We start from the raw sequence: 18,349 nt of genomic DNA on the forward strand, positions 1-18,349 counted from the left end.
ATAGTTTTGATCTATTTTACCTACTTGAATATATCTCAGGATCTACAAGTCCCCAGAACGCACTTTAAAACTCACTAGATTATACGAAAACAACCTAAATGTCTGTTGACAGATGAATGGATAAAAAAGATGTGGTACATATACACAATGAAATATTTACTAGTCAGCCATAAAAAGAATGAAACAAAGTTCCTGAAGCAACATGGATGGACACAGAGATTACCATAATAAGTGAAGTAAGTCAGAAAGGCAAATACCATATGATATTACTTATATGTGGAATCTAAAATGTGACACAAACAAACCTAAACATGAAACAGAAACAAAATCAAGGACACAGAGAACAGACGGGTAGCTACCAAGGGGGAGGAGGGGTGAGGCAGGGCGGGAGTGAGAGTCTGAGATTAGCAGATGCAAATTGATATATACAGAATGGATAAACAACAAGGTGCTACTGTACAGAACAGGGAACTATATTCAACATCCTATGATAAACTATAATGGAAAAGACATGAAAAAGAATATATGTATATGTATAACTGAATCACTTTATTGTACAGAAATTTATATAGCACTGCAAATCAACTACATTTGAATAAAACTAAAAAAAAAGACTCACTGGATTAGATAAATCTCTTAAATAAAGTTTTCCAATTTTATAAAGTATCTTTTTTTTTTTCCATTTATTTTTATTAGTTGGAGGCTAATTACTTTACAATATTGTAGTGGTTTTTGCCCTACATTGACAAGAATCAGCCATGGATTTACATGTGTTCCCCATCCCGATCCCCCCTCCCTATAAACTATATTTTAAGTTATACTATAAATGATTAAAAAGTATTTTGCTACTTGAGTTCTTTTATGTTAAAATAGACATACTACCTTAGTAGTAACATTCAAAAACATTTTACCATGGTATTCTAAGAAAGTTTTAATTAATCACATAACAAGACCTGATATTAAATATTATTGTTAGTGTTCAATATTCAGAAGCTAAAGCAACAGTTTCAGAATCTCACTGAAAATGTTCAAATAAAAAACAAAGACTGAATAGACTAAGTAATCAAGAATTAATCTACTTAGAGCATTACTGTCCAGCAGTGTATTTGTAATATTTACAATCTAGTCAAAGAGATGAGTTCAATAACAACTGGATGATTTAAAATCTAAGTTATAGGAATTTCTGAGAACAAAGAATACTGCAGGTCAGAACAGATGGTAATGGATTCATAAAAAGGGAGAAATGAAGTGAGGACTTAAAGGACAGGGAATTAGAGAAGAAACAAGACATTTCAGAACCAGGGATTAACAAAAAAGCTAAAGGGGTGGCATTTTTAAAAGTGGGAAAAGCAAGAGGGAAGGCAACCAGTCTGACTGATATGATCATGTTGGAGAATAACGAGAGGTTAGGCTGACTGGATAGAATGAGGGCAGAGAAAAAATAAGGCTTTAGAAGTCAAGTAAAATAAGGCAAACAACAGTGTACCGCTACAGTTTTCTTATGATAGAACATTGAAAAGGATAAACTTTTAGCAAGATTAATCTGAACATGAGACTTGAAGAGGAAAAGACTTGCAAAAGGAACATTTAGGAGTCAAGTACTTTCAGTATTGGAAGAAGGGGTTGATAAGGGTAAACGAAGTTTTAGACAACAGGAATGGAAAGACGTGAATCCAACAGATAAGACGGAGTGAACTCTGCATTAGTAACAGGTTAGGTAAAGGAGATGAGTAAGTCAAGGATAATCTGAGGATATTTAGGGTTACAAATTTGAGAAATAATAAAACTATATGTTAGGCATCATGAAACATAACACATTCATTTAATTATACAAGCTTAATATGTATCTATTTTACAGACAAGGAAACTGAAATCCAGAGTAACTAATCTGTCTTGCTATTAAGTGCTTTAGGATTTCAGGGGGTGCTAGTGGTAAAGAACCCACCTGCCAAGGCAGGAGACGAAAGAGATGTGGGTTCAGTCCCTGGGTCAGGAAGATATCCTGGAGAAGGGCACGGCAATCCACGCCAGTATTTCTGCCTGGGGAATCCGATGGACAGAGGAGCCTGGTGGGCTCCAGTCCACGGGGTCACAGAGAGTCGGACACAAGTGAAACGACTTAGCACAGTAAGTGTTTTAGGCACTCCTGACATACAGGCTTATCTGACTATAGAGATAAGAGGCTATCTCAGTGTTGAAAGCCTGAAGACTATAGTCATCTGCCTACGTGGGCAGTTAGCTTTGCCATTATAAGCTGCAGAGTTCTGATAAGTTGTTTAATCTTTCTGAGCTTCAGTTTTCTCACTTCTGAAATGCAGATGACAAACAACCTTACAGACCTATAATGAGAATTAAATGAGACAAGGCACATCACATAGAGCAGTTAGTAGTGCCTAGAAAACAGTAAGCCCTCAATATGTTTGCCATTATTTTATTAGTACAATGTCAGTGTAATTAACATAGGGAAGATCCATTTTTGAAAGAAAAAATGTAAAATTTCAAACAAGATTAGGTGGAGGTGGCTTCTAAGTGGGTATTTTTAGAGAGATGAAAATAAGAGATAAATGAAAAATGGAGAGGTAATAGAAATACCTCTTTTTAAATCAAAAATACCTATTTTATTTCTAAGAGGTTACAAAAATACCTACTTGATAATCATAGGCCTGAATAAACTATTCATGGAATTTTTCTCATTCACAAATCTTGATCATAAAGATAATATCTGTGCAATGACTTTTAGAAAGGTCCTACTTACTTTGTGTAAGATACTATGCTAGATGCTAGAAGTACAAAGGAAAAAGCTGTAATTTAGGTAGGCAAAGAGTAGGTTTACAAAATTACAAAACCAATGGGATAGTGTATACCACACAAGTTGATATTGGTATTTTCAGTTTCAAGAAAATGTGTTACTTTTAGAAAAGTCTTTTCAAGTAACTGAACCTTTTAAAAGAAGGAAACTCAAATCTGATCAAGACTAGGTAAGGCAAACACATCAGTTTTTCAACTTAAATTGCCTTGGACACCATTCCCTGCAATTTTTTGATAGATGACAAGCACTTTTCTAGAACTGAAACACTGTAAATTAAAACACTACACTGTTATAAAGAATTCATACTATGAAACATACTGAGGATTAAAATGTATTTACAGTAAAAAGAATATGTGAACTAGCCTCACAAATGAAACACATAATGAAAAAAATCATACTTAATAATTTAGGCATATTCAGTTTTACAAACTTTAGTTCACTATAATATCACATAACATGCACATATGTATGCATGTATTCTCAAAGACCAGAGTGTTTTTTTTCTCTTTTCTCTAATCTGTTACCAATTGTTTTACAGTAATACTTACCCTAATATTCTATTCATTCCATGTCTAGCAGCATAGTGTAATGGAGTATTGTGCTGGTAGGGCTCCCCGTAAGATGTGTTTGGATCTAGGGATTCTTTCAGCTGAGGGTTGCTTTCATATATTTGGCAGGCCAGGTTTTCATCACCATTGATGAGTGCTTTACGGAATTTGGTGGTTGAACTTCCCATGTTTTGTTTTGCTTTTTTCTGATAGGCAATGGCACTTTTTTCCTTCACCCTTCAGCCACTTCTTAAATGCTTCTGCAACATGTTTCACATTCTAATGGAGGAAAAAATATTAGATTGTAAAACCAATAATTATGAAGCAGTATCCTAAGGAAAAAATACCACAATTGGGAATGCTAATAAAATCTAGGAGCATATATTATGTTTTACCATATTTATCTTAATAGCCAAAAAAATCTCAAATGTTTAATACTGCCCAAGTTAACTTCTTAAACTGTAATATTTTCCCAGACGGTTTCACAGGCTGTACTTTATACTATAAAGTTAGCTATATTCATGGTCTTTTCAATTTTCTCCTTCACAGAGGCAGGAAATGAACTTGATTAAAATTTAAGTTTGAATACATTTAAATTCTTGTATAAATTACATATAAATCTGATTCAGCCAATTTCTAGGATATGAAAAATATAGGAAATTTTGCTCATAAAAGAACTCCAGAATATGTTAAATTATAATAAAGTAAAATGAAATTGTTCAGTACTTAGAAGGACCTCAAAGAAAAGATTTTTCAAAAGTAAATGAATAAAACTAATTACAACCAATTACACACAGAATAATGAAATAGTGATTATTCTACCATAATACCATTACACTTATTTTCTTCTACTGTAAGTAATTCAAAACAAGGCTGAAAACATGAACTGTTTATGCCTACTATATTTGGAAAGAGGTTCTAATAAAGATCACAGGTATTTACTACTGAAGCAATGTGAGGTGAGTAGGGGAAAGACAAGAAAACAATCACTTAATGTGGAGTATGAAACCTCACATTTACCTACACAAGCTATGTAACTGTAACACTCTTTTAAAGCCTCAGGTTACTGTCTATACAGTAAAAGGAAACAACCATTTCTTAACGACAATAGTAAGGATTATTAGAGCTACTTATTTAAGTACCTACCACAGTATGCTTAATAAATGCTAGTTTTGTTCCATTCCAATAAATGTTTCTGAATCTAGTCTTCAGCCATTATCAAAATCAGTCATAAAGGAAACAGCCTATGCAAAGGAAGGTATGAAACAAAAGGTTTATTCAATTGGTGAGTGCCTCTAGTGTTGTGCTAATAGAAGATAAAACTGAAAATAGGTTGTGGCCAGACTAAGAAATGTATACTTTAACCGGTAAAGAATGGATGAAAGTGAAAGTGAAAATCACTCAGAGTAAGAAATATGTCTTTCCCTAATTTCCTAATTATCTTTTAATTGTGAAGGGCTCTATAGTTTTTGCTTTTAAGAAAGAAATATGTCTTTCTTATTCTTTATTTTTTTGTGGTTATAAGGTAACACTTCAATAGTATATGTGACATTAAAACTATACCTCCAATTGTTATATTAGTGTTTGCACTCAGAGATTTTTGTTTACAATGAACTATACTATGGCTCAAATTTTAAAAATCTATTACAGTAAGAGGGTTAAGCTCAAGGGTCATATGTTGGGGGGGGCGGAGGTGCATAGGACCAGCTGCTACAATAAGTAACCTTACAAGGAAGTGTTAAGATTCCTCAATAGATTCTTCCAGTTTGACATGATATTTCTAAAGGTTATCTTTAATACCAGTTAAATTAAGAGTAGGAGCCAATCATTTTGTTGAGGTCAACCTTCAGCCCATAATAATGACTTTAAAAATAGTTTACTTTTGCAGTAAAAGGTAACGTATTAGGAGATAGATATTTATTTTTTAAGAACTTCATCTTCTACAAAAGATTTCTGGGAGTAGTTTATTAATTTAAGCACACTTGAGTTTTTGAGGTAGTTTAACCTATGAATGAGGAAACTCAGAGACATGCATTGAATCACAGCAGCAGAAAGCACTATATTTAAATCATACCAGCCTATCTTTCCAAATTTAAAACTAAAAGCTTTTGAACATTCACAGGTTGTTGTTTGCCTTCATCATTATCTTATTGCTCTTGTCCAAGTCTAATGCTTCAGTAAGACTGAAATTTATACTACAGAATGTACAGTCAGTTTACAGTACCTCTAAACAAAGTAAGGTTTAGTGCAGGTATCAGCAAACTTTTCCCATAAAAGACCAGACAGTAAAATATGTACTTGTGAGTCATATGGCTCCCTGAGTCATATGATCTCTGTCATAAGTACTCAACTCGGCTGTTACAGCTTGAAAGCCACAGGTAGTATCTAATCGTAGAATAGCTGTGGTTGTGTTCTATAAATTTCATCTACAAAAGATCCGAGATGTGGCCCATTAGCTGTAGGTTGCCAGCTAACTCCTGATGTGGTGGGAGGAAAATAGCTGGTTTGGAATCCCACATCTACTTCTCAGTACTAATAACACAAATCATTTAACTTCTCTGTACCTTAATTTTTTCTTATGTAAAAAAGGGATAAGGCCACCTACCCTGCAGAATTGTCAAGATTACCTAGGTTTAAGTATTTAATACAGTGCATAGTAGGTACTCAATAAATTTTATCTCCCTTCTTCTATCTGTAAGCCATTGGTTAAGAGTTGCTGCCTTTATAAACTCAGTACTCAAATTCTTTTCAAAAGACAGTGAAACCTTAAATGTCACCTACTCTATGTTTTATATCAGAACTGATATGTAGCCGGTAGTCTAAACTTCACCATTTATTAAGGGTCTGACCTTTGACAAGATAAATACTATGTATTTTTTTAACAGTCTTCTGAATCAAAGTTAACTCCTCTTTAACTAATTTTCTAGGTCACTGCCAGTATTAACAAAGGTCTCTCAGTGTAACTGCACTTATAAATACTAAGTGAAAGGCATACAAAACTTAGTACAAAGCCAGAGCAAGAGACAGAAGTTCACACTGAAGGTACATGGAAAACACACACATACACACATAAACATATATAAGGTAGGGAGTAGGAGGTCTTACTCCAAAATGTTGCTACAAATGCAATATAATTAAGTGATTTGGGAATTAGCTTGCCTAACTGCATATTAAATTGAAGTCAGGCATAGCTTTAATGTTGATGGCTTCCTGCAATAAGTTCATGAACATTGGCAGTCTACAGAAAAACTTGTGGGTATTAGAGAATACTATCAAAATTATCTGAGCTGAGAAAAATCTCTTAACCAAGATGGCAACTTCCCTGTAATATACATTCCAGAAACAAAATGTCCAGACAAACAAGAAAGTATTATCCTGACAGCTCTAGAAAACTCATTGTGGCAGTCTGGCTGTCTGAGGTTTCTGAGCAACCAAGGAAAGAGATAGTCCAACAAATTCTGTGCTGCTGGATACCATTTATAACTATACAGTTTTTACTGTATGGAAAAGGATGTTGCAGTTAGTAAAGAAAGAAGTGAAAACAGCTGCAAAGGGCAGCAAATGAGTGCTTCTTTTTGCCAAACTGGCAGATGAACACTGAAAACAGCGTGAGCACCACGGGTGGAAAGCTGCTCAAACACGGGATACAACCACTGTACGCAGCAGTGCTCTTAGAATTACTCTATCTCCTATTAGAACATAATTATCTGCAATCATCAGGGAACTCTAAGTTCTAAACTCCCCACCAGCAACATTTTTAAGTAGCTAAAACTTTTCTTAGACAGTATTCAGCTTTCATACATTTCACTTTATAACCACTGAAAATATGTAGTGCTCAAAATGAATATCTTGGGCTCTGATGTTAAGTTAATGTCAGTGAAGAGCTCAATTTTAGCAAGTTTGGCATATCTGGTTATTTAGCAGTGTTTGCTTTCATAATTTTTGAATATTATATTGTCCTTATTTCCTGAACATAGGTAAAAATGTTAAACTGGAAGCATTTTAGTGTGGTGTGAAGAAATCAGAATCTTAAAGTTGATGCAACTGGGAAAAAGAATTACTTATGCCTCAAACTGAGGCTGCCTAAACTTAAATCAACTGTATATTCAATTAAAAAAAAGATAAATATAACGCACCATTTACAAAACATTAGAAATTTGTAAACAAATATTTTAAGAGGTAATAATTATGAGATGAAAACAAGATGGTGGAATAGAAAAGACTTGAGCTCACCTCATCTGGAACCTAACAAAAAAGATACTGTAGTTCCAAAGACAAAGAAAAAGCCACAATGAGATAGTAGGAGGGGCAAATTCGTAGTATAATCAAATCACAACTTGCAAACTGGAAAATAATTATATCATGAAGTTCTACAGAAGAGAAAGTTCTGAACCCCACGTCAGGCACCCCCATCCAGGAAGGACTCATGTGCACTAGGATCTAGGGTGAAGTAGTGACTCCACAGGACCCTGGACTAGACCTACCTACAGGTCTTGAAAGGTCTCCTGAGGAAGTTGGGGTTGGCTGTAGCTCACTTAGGGACAAGGACATCAGTGTCAGAGGCCCCAGGGCATGTTCATTGGTGAGAGCTCTACTGGAGGTCACCATTTTGGCACTGAAACCTTGTTTCACCTGGAGGCTCCAGTGGTGGGATGGCTCAGGCCAAAAAATCAACATGGTGGGAGCACAGCCCTACCCAACAGCTAACAGGTTGCCTAAAGTCATCTCGAGCCCACAACTGGCTCTAAACACATCCCTTGACAGAGCCTTGATAACCAGAGGGACAAGACCCAGCTCCATTCACGAGGGGTCAGGCACCAGTCCCTCTACTAGGAAGTGGGCGCAAGTCCCTGGACCAATCTCATTCACCAGGGGGCACATAATCCAGTAATCATGATACCTACTCAAAGGAGGTGAAAACCTACAGCCACACAAAAACCTGCAAATGGCTATTTTCTGTAGTTGTTTATTCGTGTCCAACTCTTTGTAACCCCATGGACTGTAGCCTGCCAGGCTCCTCTGTCCATGTGATTTTCCAGGCAACAATACTAGCGTGGGCTGCTATTTCCTTCTCCAGGGGATTTTCCTGACCCAGGAATGGAACCCATGTCTCCTGCACTCGCAGGCGGATTCGTTACTGTTGAGCAACCAGGGGAGCCCACTTGGATGTCTGCGGCAGCTCCATTCATAACTACCAAAATTGGGAGCAAATAAGATGCCCTTAAATAAGTGAAGGAATAAATTAACTGTGGCACATACAGACAATGGAACAGAATTCAACACTATAAAGAAATCAGCTATCAAATAATGAAAACACATGAGGAACTTTAATTGTACATTAGCAAGAAAGAGAAGGCAATCTGAAAAGGCTACAGACTACAAGATTTCAACTACATGACATTCTGGAAAAAGATAAAACTATCCACAATTTTAAAAAGATAAGTGATCACCAGGGCTGGGGACAAGGAAAGGATGAATAGAGGGAGAACAGTGAATTTTTAGGGTACTGAAAGTATGCTGTATGATATTCTAATGATGGATGTGTATTATTAATACGTTTGTCCAAATCGACAGAATGTTAAGAGTGAATCCAAAGGTACACTGGATTTTGAGTGATTCTATCGTGTTAATGTAGGTTCACCAGCTTAACAAATGGACCATTCTGGTGAGTAATGCTGATAATGGAGGAGGCCATACACACATGGGGCTAGGGGATATGTGGGAAATCTCAGTGCCTTCCTTTTCATTTTGCTGTGAACCAATAAAGCCCTAAAACAGATTCTTAAAAAAATAAAAAAAGACTTGAATCCTACTCTTTATGTTAATCTCTGGGCACTAGCTTCCTTGACAATACAATGAACATGAGCTATTGTGAAAAATAAAACTGAAAGTAAAGTATTTAGCACAGTGACTAATGAAGAAGGCAGTTCATAAATCTGTGTACTTTCCCCTGGGCGTGTGTATGTGTGTGTGTTTTTTCCAGAAGCCATTTTATACGTACTTATTGGTTCAGAACTTTAGGACAGTTTAAAGAGATAGAAATTTAACCACCAGATAGGTTGTATATGACTATCCAAATCTAAGTTGTGAGAAAACTTCGAAATAATGTTTTATCTTTATGTACTTAAAATTCATTTCTGAATAGTGCTGGAAACTAAAATTACTTAAGTAAACCAATACACATGCAATAAAAAGAAACAGAAAAGACAAGGAAATATGTTAGGTTAAAATTAGTTCATCTTAAACCAAAATTTTCATCAGTTCGGTTCAGTCGCTCAGTCGTGTCTGACTATTTGCAACCCCATGGACTGCTGCATGCCGGGCTTCCCTGACCATCACCAACTCCCGGAGTTAACTCAAACTCATGTCCATCACCTTTGGTGATGCCTTCCAATCACCTCATCCTCAGTTGTCCCCTTCTCCTCCCGCCTTCAATCTTTCCCAGCATCAGGGTCTTTTCCAGTGAGTCGCTTCTTTGCATCAGATAGCCAAAGTACTTACACATACTTGTAAGTATTTCATACTTTTACAAAAATAATGACAAATATACTTATATTACTTAATATTGTTAAAAAGGTTTATTCTCTCTATCAAGATCCTAATTTTAATTTAGGGTGTTCTGCCCACAGGAAATTCAAGACTAAGAGGAAATCAATTCTTTTTATGCAAACTAATGTTCTCTCAAGGTTTTCCTATCAAAAATGAGCTTAAAACTTCATAATGACTCTTATAATTTACAATATTATTAATTTAAGAAAGCTCTAGGGAAAATTATAAAAATTAGAAGAAACAGTAACACTGAAAGTATGTGAGTGCCTAAAATCTATGACTTTAAACAGTATATTCTAAATATACATCACTAGTATTAGAATTATGCTACACATAAATGATTCTTTTAATTGTTAATATTATACTTTTTATTTACTATGTTGAGTATAAATCATAAGTATGATACTGTATGGTCTTTCTAACTTCTGAAACTGTGTGCATGTTAAAAACTGAATCAAGTTCCAATTTTTGGAGTTTTAAATTTTGTAACATTTATAGATAAACATCTAATCTCTCAGTATTGTAAAGTTATTAGCACCACCTACTATAGAACCATACGAAGAGAAGTGGAGAAAACAAAAGAAGGAAAGCTGCCAATTTTCTTCTTCTGTCAGTCTTTTACTCACAATAAGCTATCTGAAGATCATCAACAGGGACAAGGATGAGTGATTGATAATCTCTGATGTCACCACCCAACTTATATATTCAAGTGAGAGGGAAACCCAGAGGGGTAACAATGTTTGGATCTTGCTTGCTGATCATCCTTCAGATACAAGTGAGATAAATAAAAACATCATTGGTTTTCTATTTCCCAAATATAAAATGGATCCCTTTTCCAAAATTTCATTTTCAGTTCCTTGTATGGAACTTAAAACCTAATTTTAGAAATAATTTTAAACTGCTTCATTTTATTTCTAGAGCATATCTAAGGAAAGTTATTTCAATGCATGAAAATTCATAAACTAAGTGTTCATAACTCAAGAAATAACAGAACTTACAATCCCCTTAAAAAAGAAAAATCACTAGAAATACCTACAATGCAATAAATGAATTACACTTCAAAATAAAATCACAATGAGTTTTAAGTCTTAAAAAATCTTTTCAATATCTCTCATCATAAACTAGTCAAATAGAGTATTATTCTAATTTTCAATTTAAGAGGAGAATATACATCTACTTGAATCTAAAATATATGAAAGAAAATTATTCTAATACTCAAACATACAACTAGCTCAAATGCTTTTAAATTTTCAATTTCCAAGAAACTATGAACAAATATTTCTCAGTTTAGGTTCCAATTAAGTAAATTATGGTAAATCCATTCAACAGAATGCTAGGATACATTAATTAAAATCATTTTTATAATTTTACTTTACGTGGAAAAAAGCTTTTACCATAAATAAATGTTACATATACTATCAGCACCACTTAAAAAACATATATTCATAGAAGAAGACTAAGGAAACACATATTACCCTATTAACTCTGAAGGGAAGAACTATGCCAACTGCACTTGGAATTCTTCCTCTATTTTTCTTGGCATTAAAACAAAGTATTTAAAATAGATCTAGTAAAAATGGACATAAAAGGGAGAACTTGACAAGAATACAGTAACAGTAGGATTTTAACACTCTACTTATCATCAATGGATACATGACCCAAACAGAAAACCAACTAGGAAACAATGGCATTACATAACAAACTAGACCAGTTGTACCTAACAGTTACAAAATATTCCATCTAAAATCAGCAAGATATATATTCAAGTTCACATGGAATGCTCTCCAGTATAGGTCACACGCTAGGTCATCAGGCAAGTCCCAATGAATTTAAAAGGACAGAAATTATATCAAGCTTCTTTTCTGATCTCAACAGCATAAAACCAGAAATCAAATACAGGAAGAAAACTGTGAAAAACAAAAACACATAAAGACTGTGCACCTCAGAAAACAAGAAAAATCTCAAATAAACAAGCTAAATTGTCATGTAAAGGAATTAGAAAAAGAACAAACCAAACTAAAAGCCAACAGAAGGAAGGAAACAGTAAAGATCAGAGACAAAAAAAAAAAAACAAACAAACTAGAGAACACCTCCACCCGGAAAAGATCAATGAAATAAGGAGTTCTTTTTCTTTTTTAAACATAAAATTATTAAGCCTTTACACAGGCTCATTAAGAAAAGACAGAGGATCCAAATAACAAAATAATAGGTGAAAGAGAAGAAATTACAACCAATATCACAGAAACATAAACAATCATTAAGAGAACACTATGAAGAGTTATATGCCAACAAATTCAGCAACCTGGAAGAAATGGATAAATTCCTGGAAACATACAATCTTGCAAAACTGAATCAGGAAGAAACAGATAATTTGAATAGACTGATACTAGTATTAAAACTGAATCAGTAGTTAAAAACTTCCCAATAAAGAAAAGTCCAGAATCAGACAGCTTCCCAAGTGAATTCTACCAAACATATAAAGAAGAGTTATACCTAGCCTTCTCAAATTATTCAGAAAAACTGAAGAGGAGGTCACACTCCTAAGTACACTCTAAAGTTCACCACTACAGATATCAAAACCGGACAAAGACACTATGAAAAAGAAAATTATTTCAATATCCTTGATGAATATAGATGCAAAAATCCTAAACAAAATATTAGCAAACCAAATTCAACAATATACATAAAGGACTATAAATCATGGTCAAGTGGGATTCATTCTGGGGATGTAAAGATGGTTCAGTATCTATACATCAACGAATGGGATATACCACGTTAACAAAACAAAAAAACCATATGATCATCTCAACAGGTACAGACAGACCCCCTGACAAAAGTTCAACTTCCATTCATGAGAAAAACCCTCAACAAAGTTGGCATTGAGGGAACATTATTTCAACATAACAAAGTCCATTTATAACAAACCCACAGCTAATTCATGTTAAATGGCAAAAGAGTAAGCAAAAAAACAATCACAGCGACCACTGAATTAAAAAGAATGAAATACCTAGAAATAAACACACCAAGAAGGAAAAATCTACACTCTGAAAACTATAAGACACTGATAAAGGAAACTGAGATTGATACAAATAAATGGAAAGGCATTCCATGAGATTGATACAAATAAATGGAAAGGCATTCCATATTAATGGACTGGAAAGAGTAACATTGTTTAAAGGTCCATAAACCTAAAGCAATCCTTATCAAAACACCCTTGACAATTTTCACAAAACTAGAACAAAAAATCCTAAAATTTTGTGGTACAGAATCACAAAAGACCCCAAATAGTCAAAGTAATCTTGAGAAAAAAGAGCAAACCTGGAGGCATCACACTCCCTTAACTTCAGGATATAATACAATGCTACAATTTAAAAAAAGAGGTAAGGTTCAGTTCAGTTCAGTCACTCAGTAGTGGCTGATTCCTTCAGACCCCATGGACTGCAGCACGCCAGGCCTCCCTGTCCATCACCAACTCCCGGAGTTTACTCAAACTCATGTCCATCAAGTCGGTGATGCCATCCAACCATCTCATCCTCTGTTGTCCCCTTCTCCTCCTGTCTTCAATCTTTCCCAGCATCAGAGTATCTTCAAATGAGTCAGTTCTTTCCATCAGGTGGTCAAAGTATTGGAGTTTCAGCTTCAGCATCAGTCCTTCCAATGAATATTCAGGACTGATTTCTTTTAGGATGGACTGGCTGGATCTCCTTGCAGTCCAAGGGACTCTCAAGAGTCTTCTCCAACACCACAATTCAAAAGAATCCATTCTTCGGTGCTCAGCTTTCTTTATAGTTCAACTCTCACATCCATACATGACTACTGGAAAAGTCATAGCTTTGACTAGATGGACCTTTGTTGGCAAAGTAATGTCTCTGCTTTTTAATATGCTGTCTAGGTTGGTAGAAACTTTTCTTCCAAGGAGTAAGCATCTTTAAATTTCATGGTTGCAGTCACCATCTGCAGTGATTTTGGAGCCCCCCAAAATAAAGTCTGTCATTGTTTCCACTCTTTCCTCATCTATTTCCCATGAAGTGATGGGACCGGATGCCATGATCTTAGTTTTCTCAATGCTGAGTTTCAAGCCAACTTTTTCACTCTCCTCTTTCACTTTCATTAAGAGGCTCTTTAGTTCTTCTTCGCTTTCTGCCATAAGGGAGGTGTCATTTTCATACCTGAGGTTATTGCTGTTTCTCCCAGCGATGTTGATTACAGCTTGTGCTTCATCCAGCCCAGCATTTCTCATGATGTACTCTGCATATAAGGTAAATAAGCAGGGTGACAATCTACAGCCTTGACATACTCCTTTTCCTATCTGGAACCAGTCTGTTGTTCCATGTCCAGTTCTAACTGTTGCTTCCTGACCTACATACAGGTTTCTCAAGAGGCAGTTCAGGTGGTCTGGTATTCCCATCTCTTTCAGAATTTTCCACAGTTTATTGTGATCCACACAGTCAACGGCTTTGGCATAGTCAATAAAGCAGAAGTAGATGTTTTTCCGGAACTCTCTTGTTTTGATGATCACCGGATGTTGGCAATTTGATCTCTGGTTCCTTTGCCTTTTCTAAAACAAGCGTGAACATGTGGAAGCTCACACTTCATGTTTTTTGAAGCCTAGCTTGGAGAATTTTGAGCATTACTTTACTAGAGATGAGTGCAATTGTGCGGTAGTTTGAGCATTCTTTGGCATTGCCTTTCTTTGGGATTGGAATGAAAACTGACCTTTTCCAGTTCTTTGGCCACTGCTGAGTTTTCCAAATTTGCTGGCATATTGAGTGCAGCACTTTCAGGTATCATTTTTTAGGATTTGATATAGCTTAACTGGAATCCCATCACCTGCACTAGCTTTGTTCGTAGTGATGCTTCATAAGCATCACTTGACTTCGCATTCCAGGATGTTTGGCTCTACATGAGTGATCACACCCATGATTATCTGGGTTGTGAAGATCTTTCTTGTACAGTTCTTCTGTGTATTCTTGCCACCCCTTCTTAATATCTTCTGCTTCTGTTAGGTCCATACAACTTCTGTCCTTTATTGAGCCCATCTTTGCATGAAAAGTTCCCTTGGTAACTCTTATTTTTCTTGAAGAGATCTCTAGTCTTTCCCATTCTACTGTTTTCCTCTATTTCTTTGCACCTGGTCACTGAGGAAGGCTTTCTCATCTCTCCTTGTTATTCTTTGGAACTCTGTATTCAAATGGGTATATCTTTCCTTTTCTCCTTTGCTTCTCACTTCTCTTCTTTTCACAGCTATTTGAAAGGCCTCCTCAGACAGCCATTTTGCTTTATTGCATTTCTTTTTCTTGGAATTGATCTTGATCCCTATCTCCTGTACAATGTCACGAACCTCCATCCACAGTTTATCAGATCGAGTCCCTTAAATCTATTTCTCACTTCCACTTTATAATCGTTAAGGGATTTGATTTACGGCATACCGTTATGGTCTAGTGGTTTCCCCTACTTTCTTCAATTTAAGTCTGAGTTTGGCAGTAAGGAGTTTATGATCTGAGCCACAGTTAGCTCCCAGGCTTGTTTTTGCTGACTGTATAGAGCTTCCCCATCTTTGGCTGCAAAGAATATAATCAATCTGATTTCAGTGTTGACCATCTGGTGATGTCCATGTGTAGTCTTCTCTTGTGTTGTTGGAAGAGGGTATTTGCTACGAGCAGTGCATTCTCTTGGCAAAACTCTAAATTTGCCTGTTACTCCAGGCGTTTCTTGACTTCCTACTTTTGCATTCTAGTCCCCTATAATGAAAAGGACATCTTTTTTGGGTGTTAGTTCTATGTAGGTATTCATAGAACTGTTCAACTTCAGCTTCTTCAGCATTACTGGTTGGGGCACAGACTTGGACTACCGTGATGTTGAATGGCTTGCCTTGGAAACAGAGATCACCCTGTTGTTTTTGAGACTGCACCCAACTACTGCATTTCGGACTCTTTTGTTGCTTATGGTGGCTACTCCATTTCTTCTAAGGGATTCTTGTCCACAATAGTAGATACAATGGTCATCTGAGTTAAATTTACCCATTCTAGTCCATTTTAGTTTGCTGAATCTGAAAATGTCGATGTTCACTCTTGCCATCTCTGGTTTGACCACTTCCAATTTGCCTTGACTCATGGACCTAACATTCCACGTTCCTATGCAATACTGCTCTTTCAGCATCGAACCTTGCTTCTATCACCAGTCACATCCACAATTGCATGTTGTTTTTGCTTTGGCTCCATCTCTTCATTCTTTCTGGAGTTAGTTCTCCACTGATCTCCAGTAGCATATTGGGCACCTACCAACCTGGGGGGTTCATCTTTCAGTGTCCCTTCTTTTGCCTTTTTATACTGTTCATGGGGTTCTCAAGGCAAGAATACTTAAGTGGTTTGCCATTTCCTTCTCCCATGGACCACATTTTGTGAGAACTCCACACCATGACCTGTCCATCTTGGGTCGCCCTACATGCATGGCCGTGAGGAGATACCCCCCATCTGATGTCAAGAGAGGCAGCTGCGTTTTGCTGGAGCAGCCGTGAGGAGATACCCCATGTCCAGGGGCAAAGGAGAAGCCCCAGCAAGACGGTAGGAGGGGCAAATGTGCATTCAGAGTCGGACCCTGTTCCTGCCAGAGATGCTCAGAGGGCTTGGGCAGGCCTTCTGTGCATCAGGACCTGGGGACCCCACAGAGACTGGGACAGAACTGTGCTGGAGCACCTCCTGTGGAGGTGTGGGTCAGTGCTGGACTGCTGCTCTGGCTGAAGCAGGCTCGGGTATGGAATACGCCCTCTTGGAGGAGGTTGCCACTGACCCACCACAGAGCTGCCAGAGCTTACACAGGACTGGGAAGCAGACTCTTGGAGGGCACAGGTGGAGCCCTGTATGCACTAGGACCCAGGAGAGGGGAGCGGTGACCCCATGGGAGACTAACCCAGACTTGCCTGTGAGTGTCCGGGAGTCTCCAGCAGAGGCATGGGTTCATGGTAGCCTGTTGCAAGGCTGGGGGCACTGGGTGTGGCAGTGCACACATGGGATCTTTTGAAGGAGATCGCCATTGTCTTCATTACCTCCACCATAGTTTCATCCCAGATAAATAGCAGGGAGGGAACACAACTCCACCCATCAACAGAAAATTGGATTAAAGATTTACTGAGCATGGCCCTGCCCATCAGAACAAGACCCAGTTTCCCCCTCAGTCAGTCTCTCCCATCAGGATGCTTCCATAAGCCTATCCTTCTCAGAGGGCAGACAGACTAAAAACCACAATTACAGAAAACTAACCAATCTAATCACATTGACCACAGCCTTGTCTAACTGTCCATGGGATTTTCCAAGCAAGAATACTGGAGTAGGTTGCCATTTCCTCCTCTAGGAGATCTACCCGACCCAGAGATTGAACCTGGGTCTCCCGCATTGTAGGCAGACGCTTTACCATCTGAGCCACCAGGGAAGTCCAGCATAAAAATCAGACACAAATCAATGGAAAAGAGTAGAGAGCCCAGAAAGAAACTCATGAACTTATGGTTAATTAACCTATGATAAAGAAAGCAAGAATATATAATGGGGAAAAAACAATCTAGTCAAATAAGTAGTGTTAGGAAAACTGGACAGATAAAAGAATGCAATTAGAATATTTTATTGTACCATATACAGGATAACTCAAAATGGATTAAAGGCCTGAAAATATAACCTAGAAGAAAATACAGAATACACTTTTTGACATAAATCTTAACCACGTTTTTTTGAATCTGTCTTTTTGGGCAAGAGGAACAAAAGAAAAAATTAAAAAATGGGACCTAATGAAATGTACAGGCTTTTGCACAGCAAGGGAAAAAGTCAATAAAGCTAAAAGAGTACCTACTGAGTAAGAGAATATATTTACAAATGATATGTGTGATATGAGACTAAAGTCCAAGACATATAAATAGGTAATAAAACTCAATATTGAGAAAACAATTAAAACATGGGCAGAACACCTGAATAGACATCTTTCAAAGAAGACATACAGATGGTCAATAGGCACATAAAAAGATGCTTAACATGACTAAACATCGGGGAAATGTAAGTCAAAATTACAGTGGGATATCATCTCACACATGTTGGAATGGTTTTCATCAAAAAGACAACAAATAATAAATGCTGGTGAGGATGGAAGAAAGGGAACTCTAGTTCACTTGTTGGTGGAAATGTAAATTGGTACATCCACTATGGAAAACAGAATGAAGGTTCCTCAAAAGATTAAATACAGACTACCATATGATCCAACAATTTAAGACTTGGGTATATATCCAAAGAAAATGGAAACATTAATTTCAAAAGATATATGCACTCCAATTTCACAGCAGCATTATTTATTACAGCCAAGATACAGAAGCAACCAAAAGTGTCCATCAACAAATCAATGGATAAAGAAGATGTAATAAATATATAATGGAATGTTTATCAAAAAAAAAAAAAAAGGAAAT

At 36.6% G+C, this 18,349-nt stretch overlaps 1 protein-coding gene across 4 annotated transcripts in view; it reads right to left on the reverse strand.

The window, feature by feature from the left end:
• ANKIB1 (ankyrin repeat and IBR domain containing 1) overlaps window positions 1-18,349 on the reverse strand; it is a 150,385-nt gene that overhangs the window by 92,443 nt on the left and 39,593 nt on the right. For 2 of the 4 annotated variants that reach the window (XM_020902183.2, XM_020902171.2), the window contains exon 2: window positions 3,358-3,636. In XM_020902183.2, coding sequence (XP_020757842.1) covers window positions 3,358-3,545 — 188 coding nt within the window. In that variant the 5' untranslated portion in view covers window positions 3,546-3,636. Of the gene's footprint in view, window positions 1-1,945; window positions 2,172-3,357; window positions 3,637-4,503; window positions 4,521-18,349 lie in introns of those variants that run through there. The other 2 variants (XM_070471782.1, XM_070471792.1) reach the window with 2 other exon arrangements.

The sequence above is a fragment of the Odocoileus virginianus genome, chromosome 1, assembly GCF_023699985.2.
Source record: "Odocoileus virginianus isolate 20LAN1187 ecotype Illinois chromosome 1, Ovbor_1.2, whole genome shotgun sequence".
Taxonomy (NCBI): domain Eukaryota; kingdom Metazoa; phylum Chordata; class Mammalia; order Artiodactyla; family Cervidae; genus Odocoileus; species Odocoileus virginianus.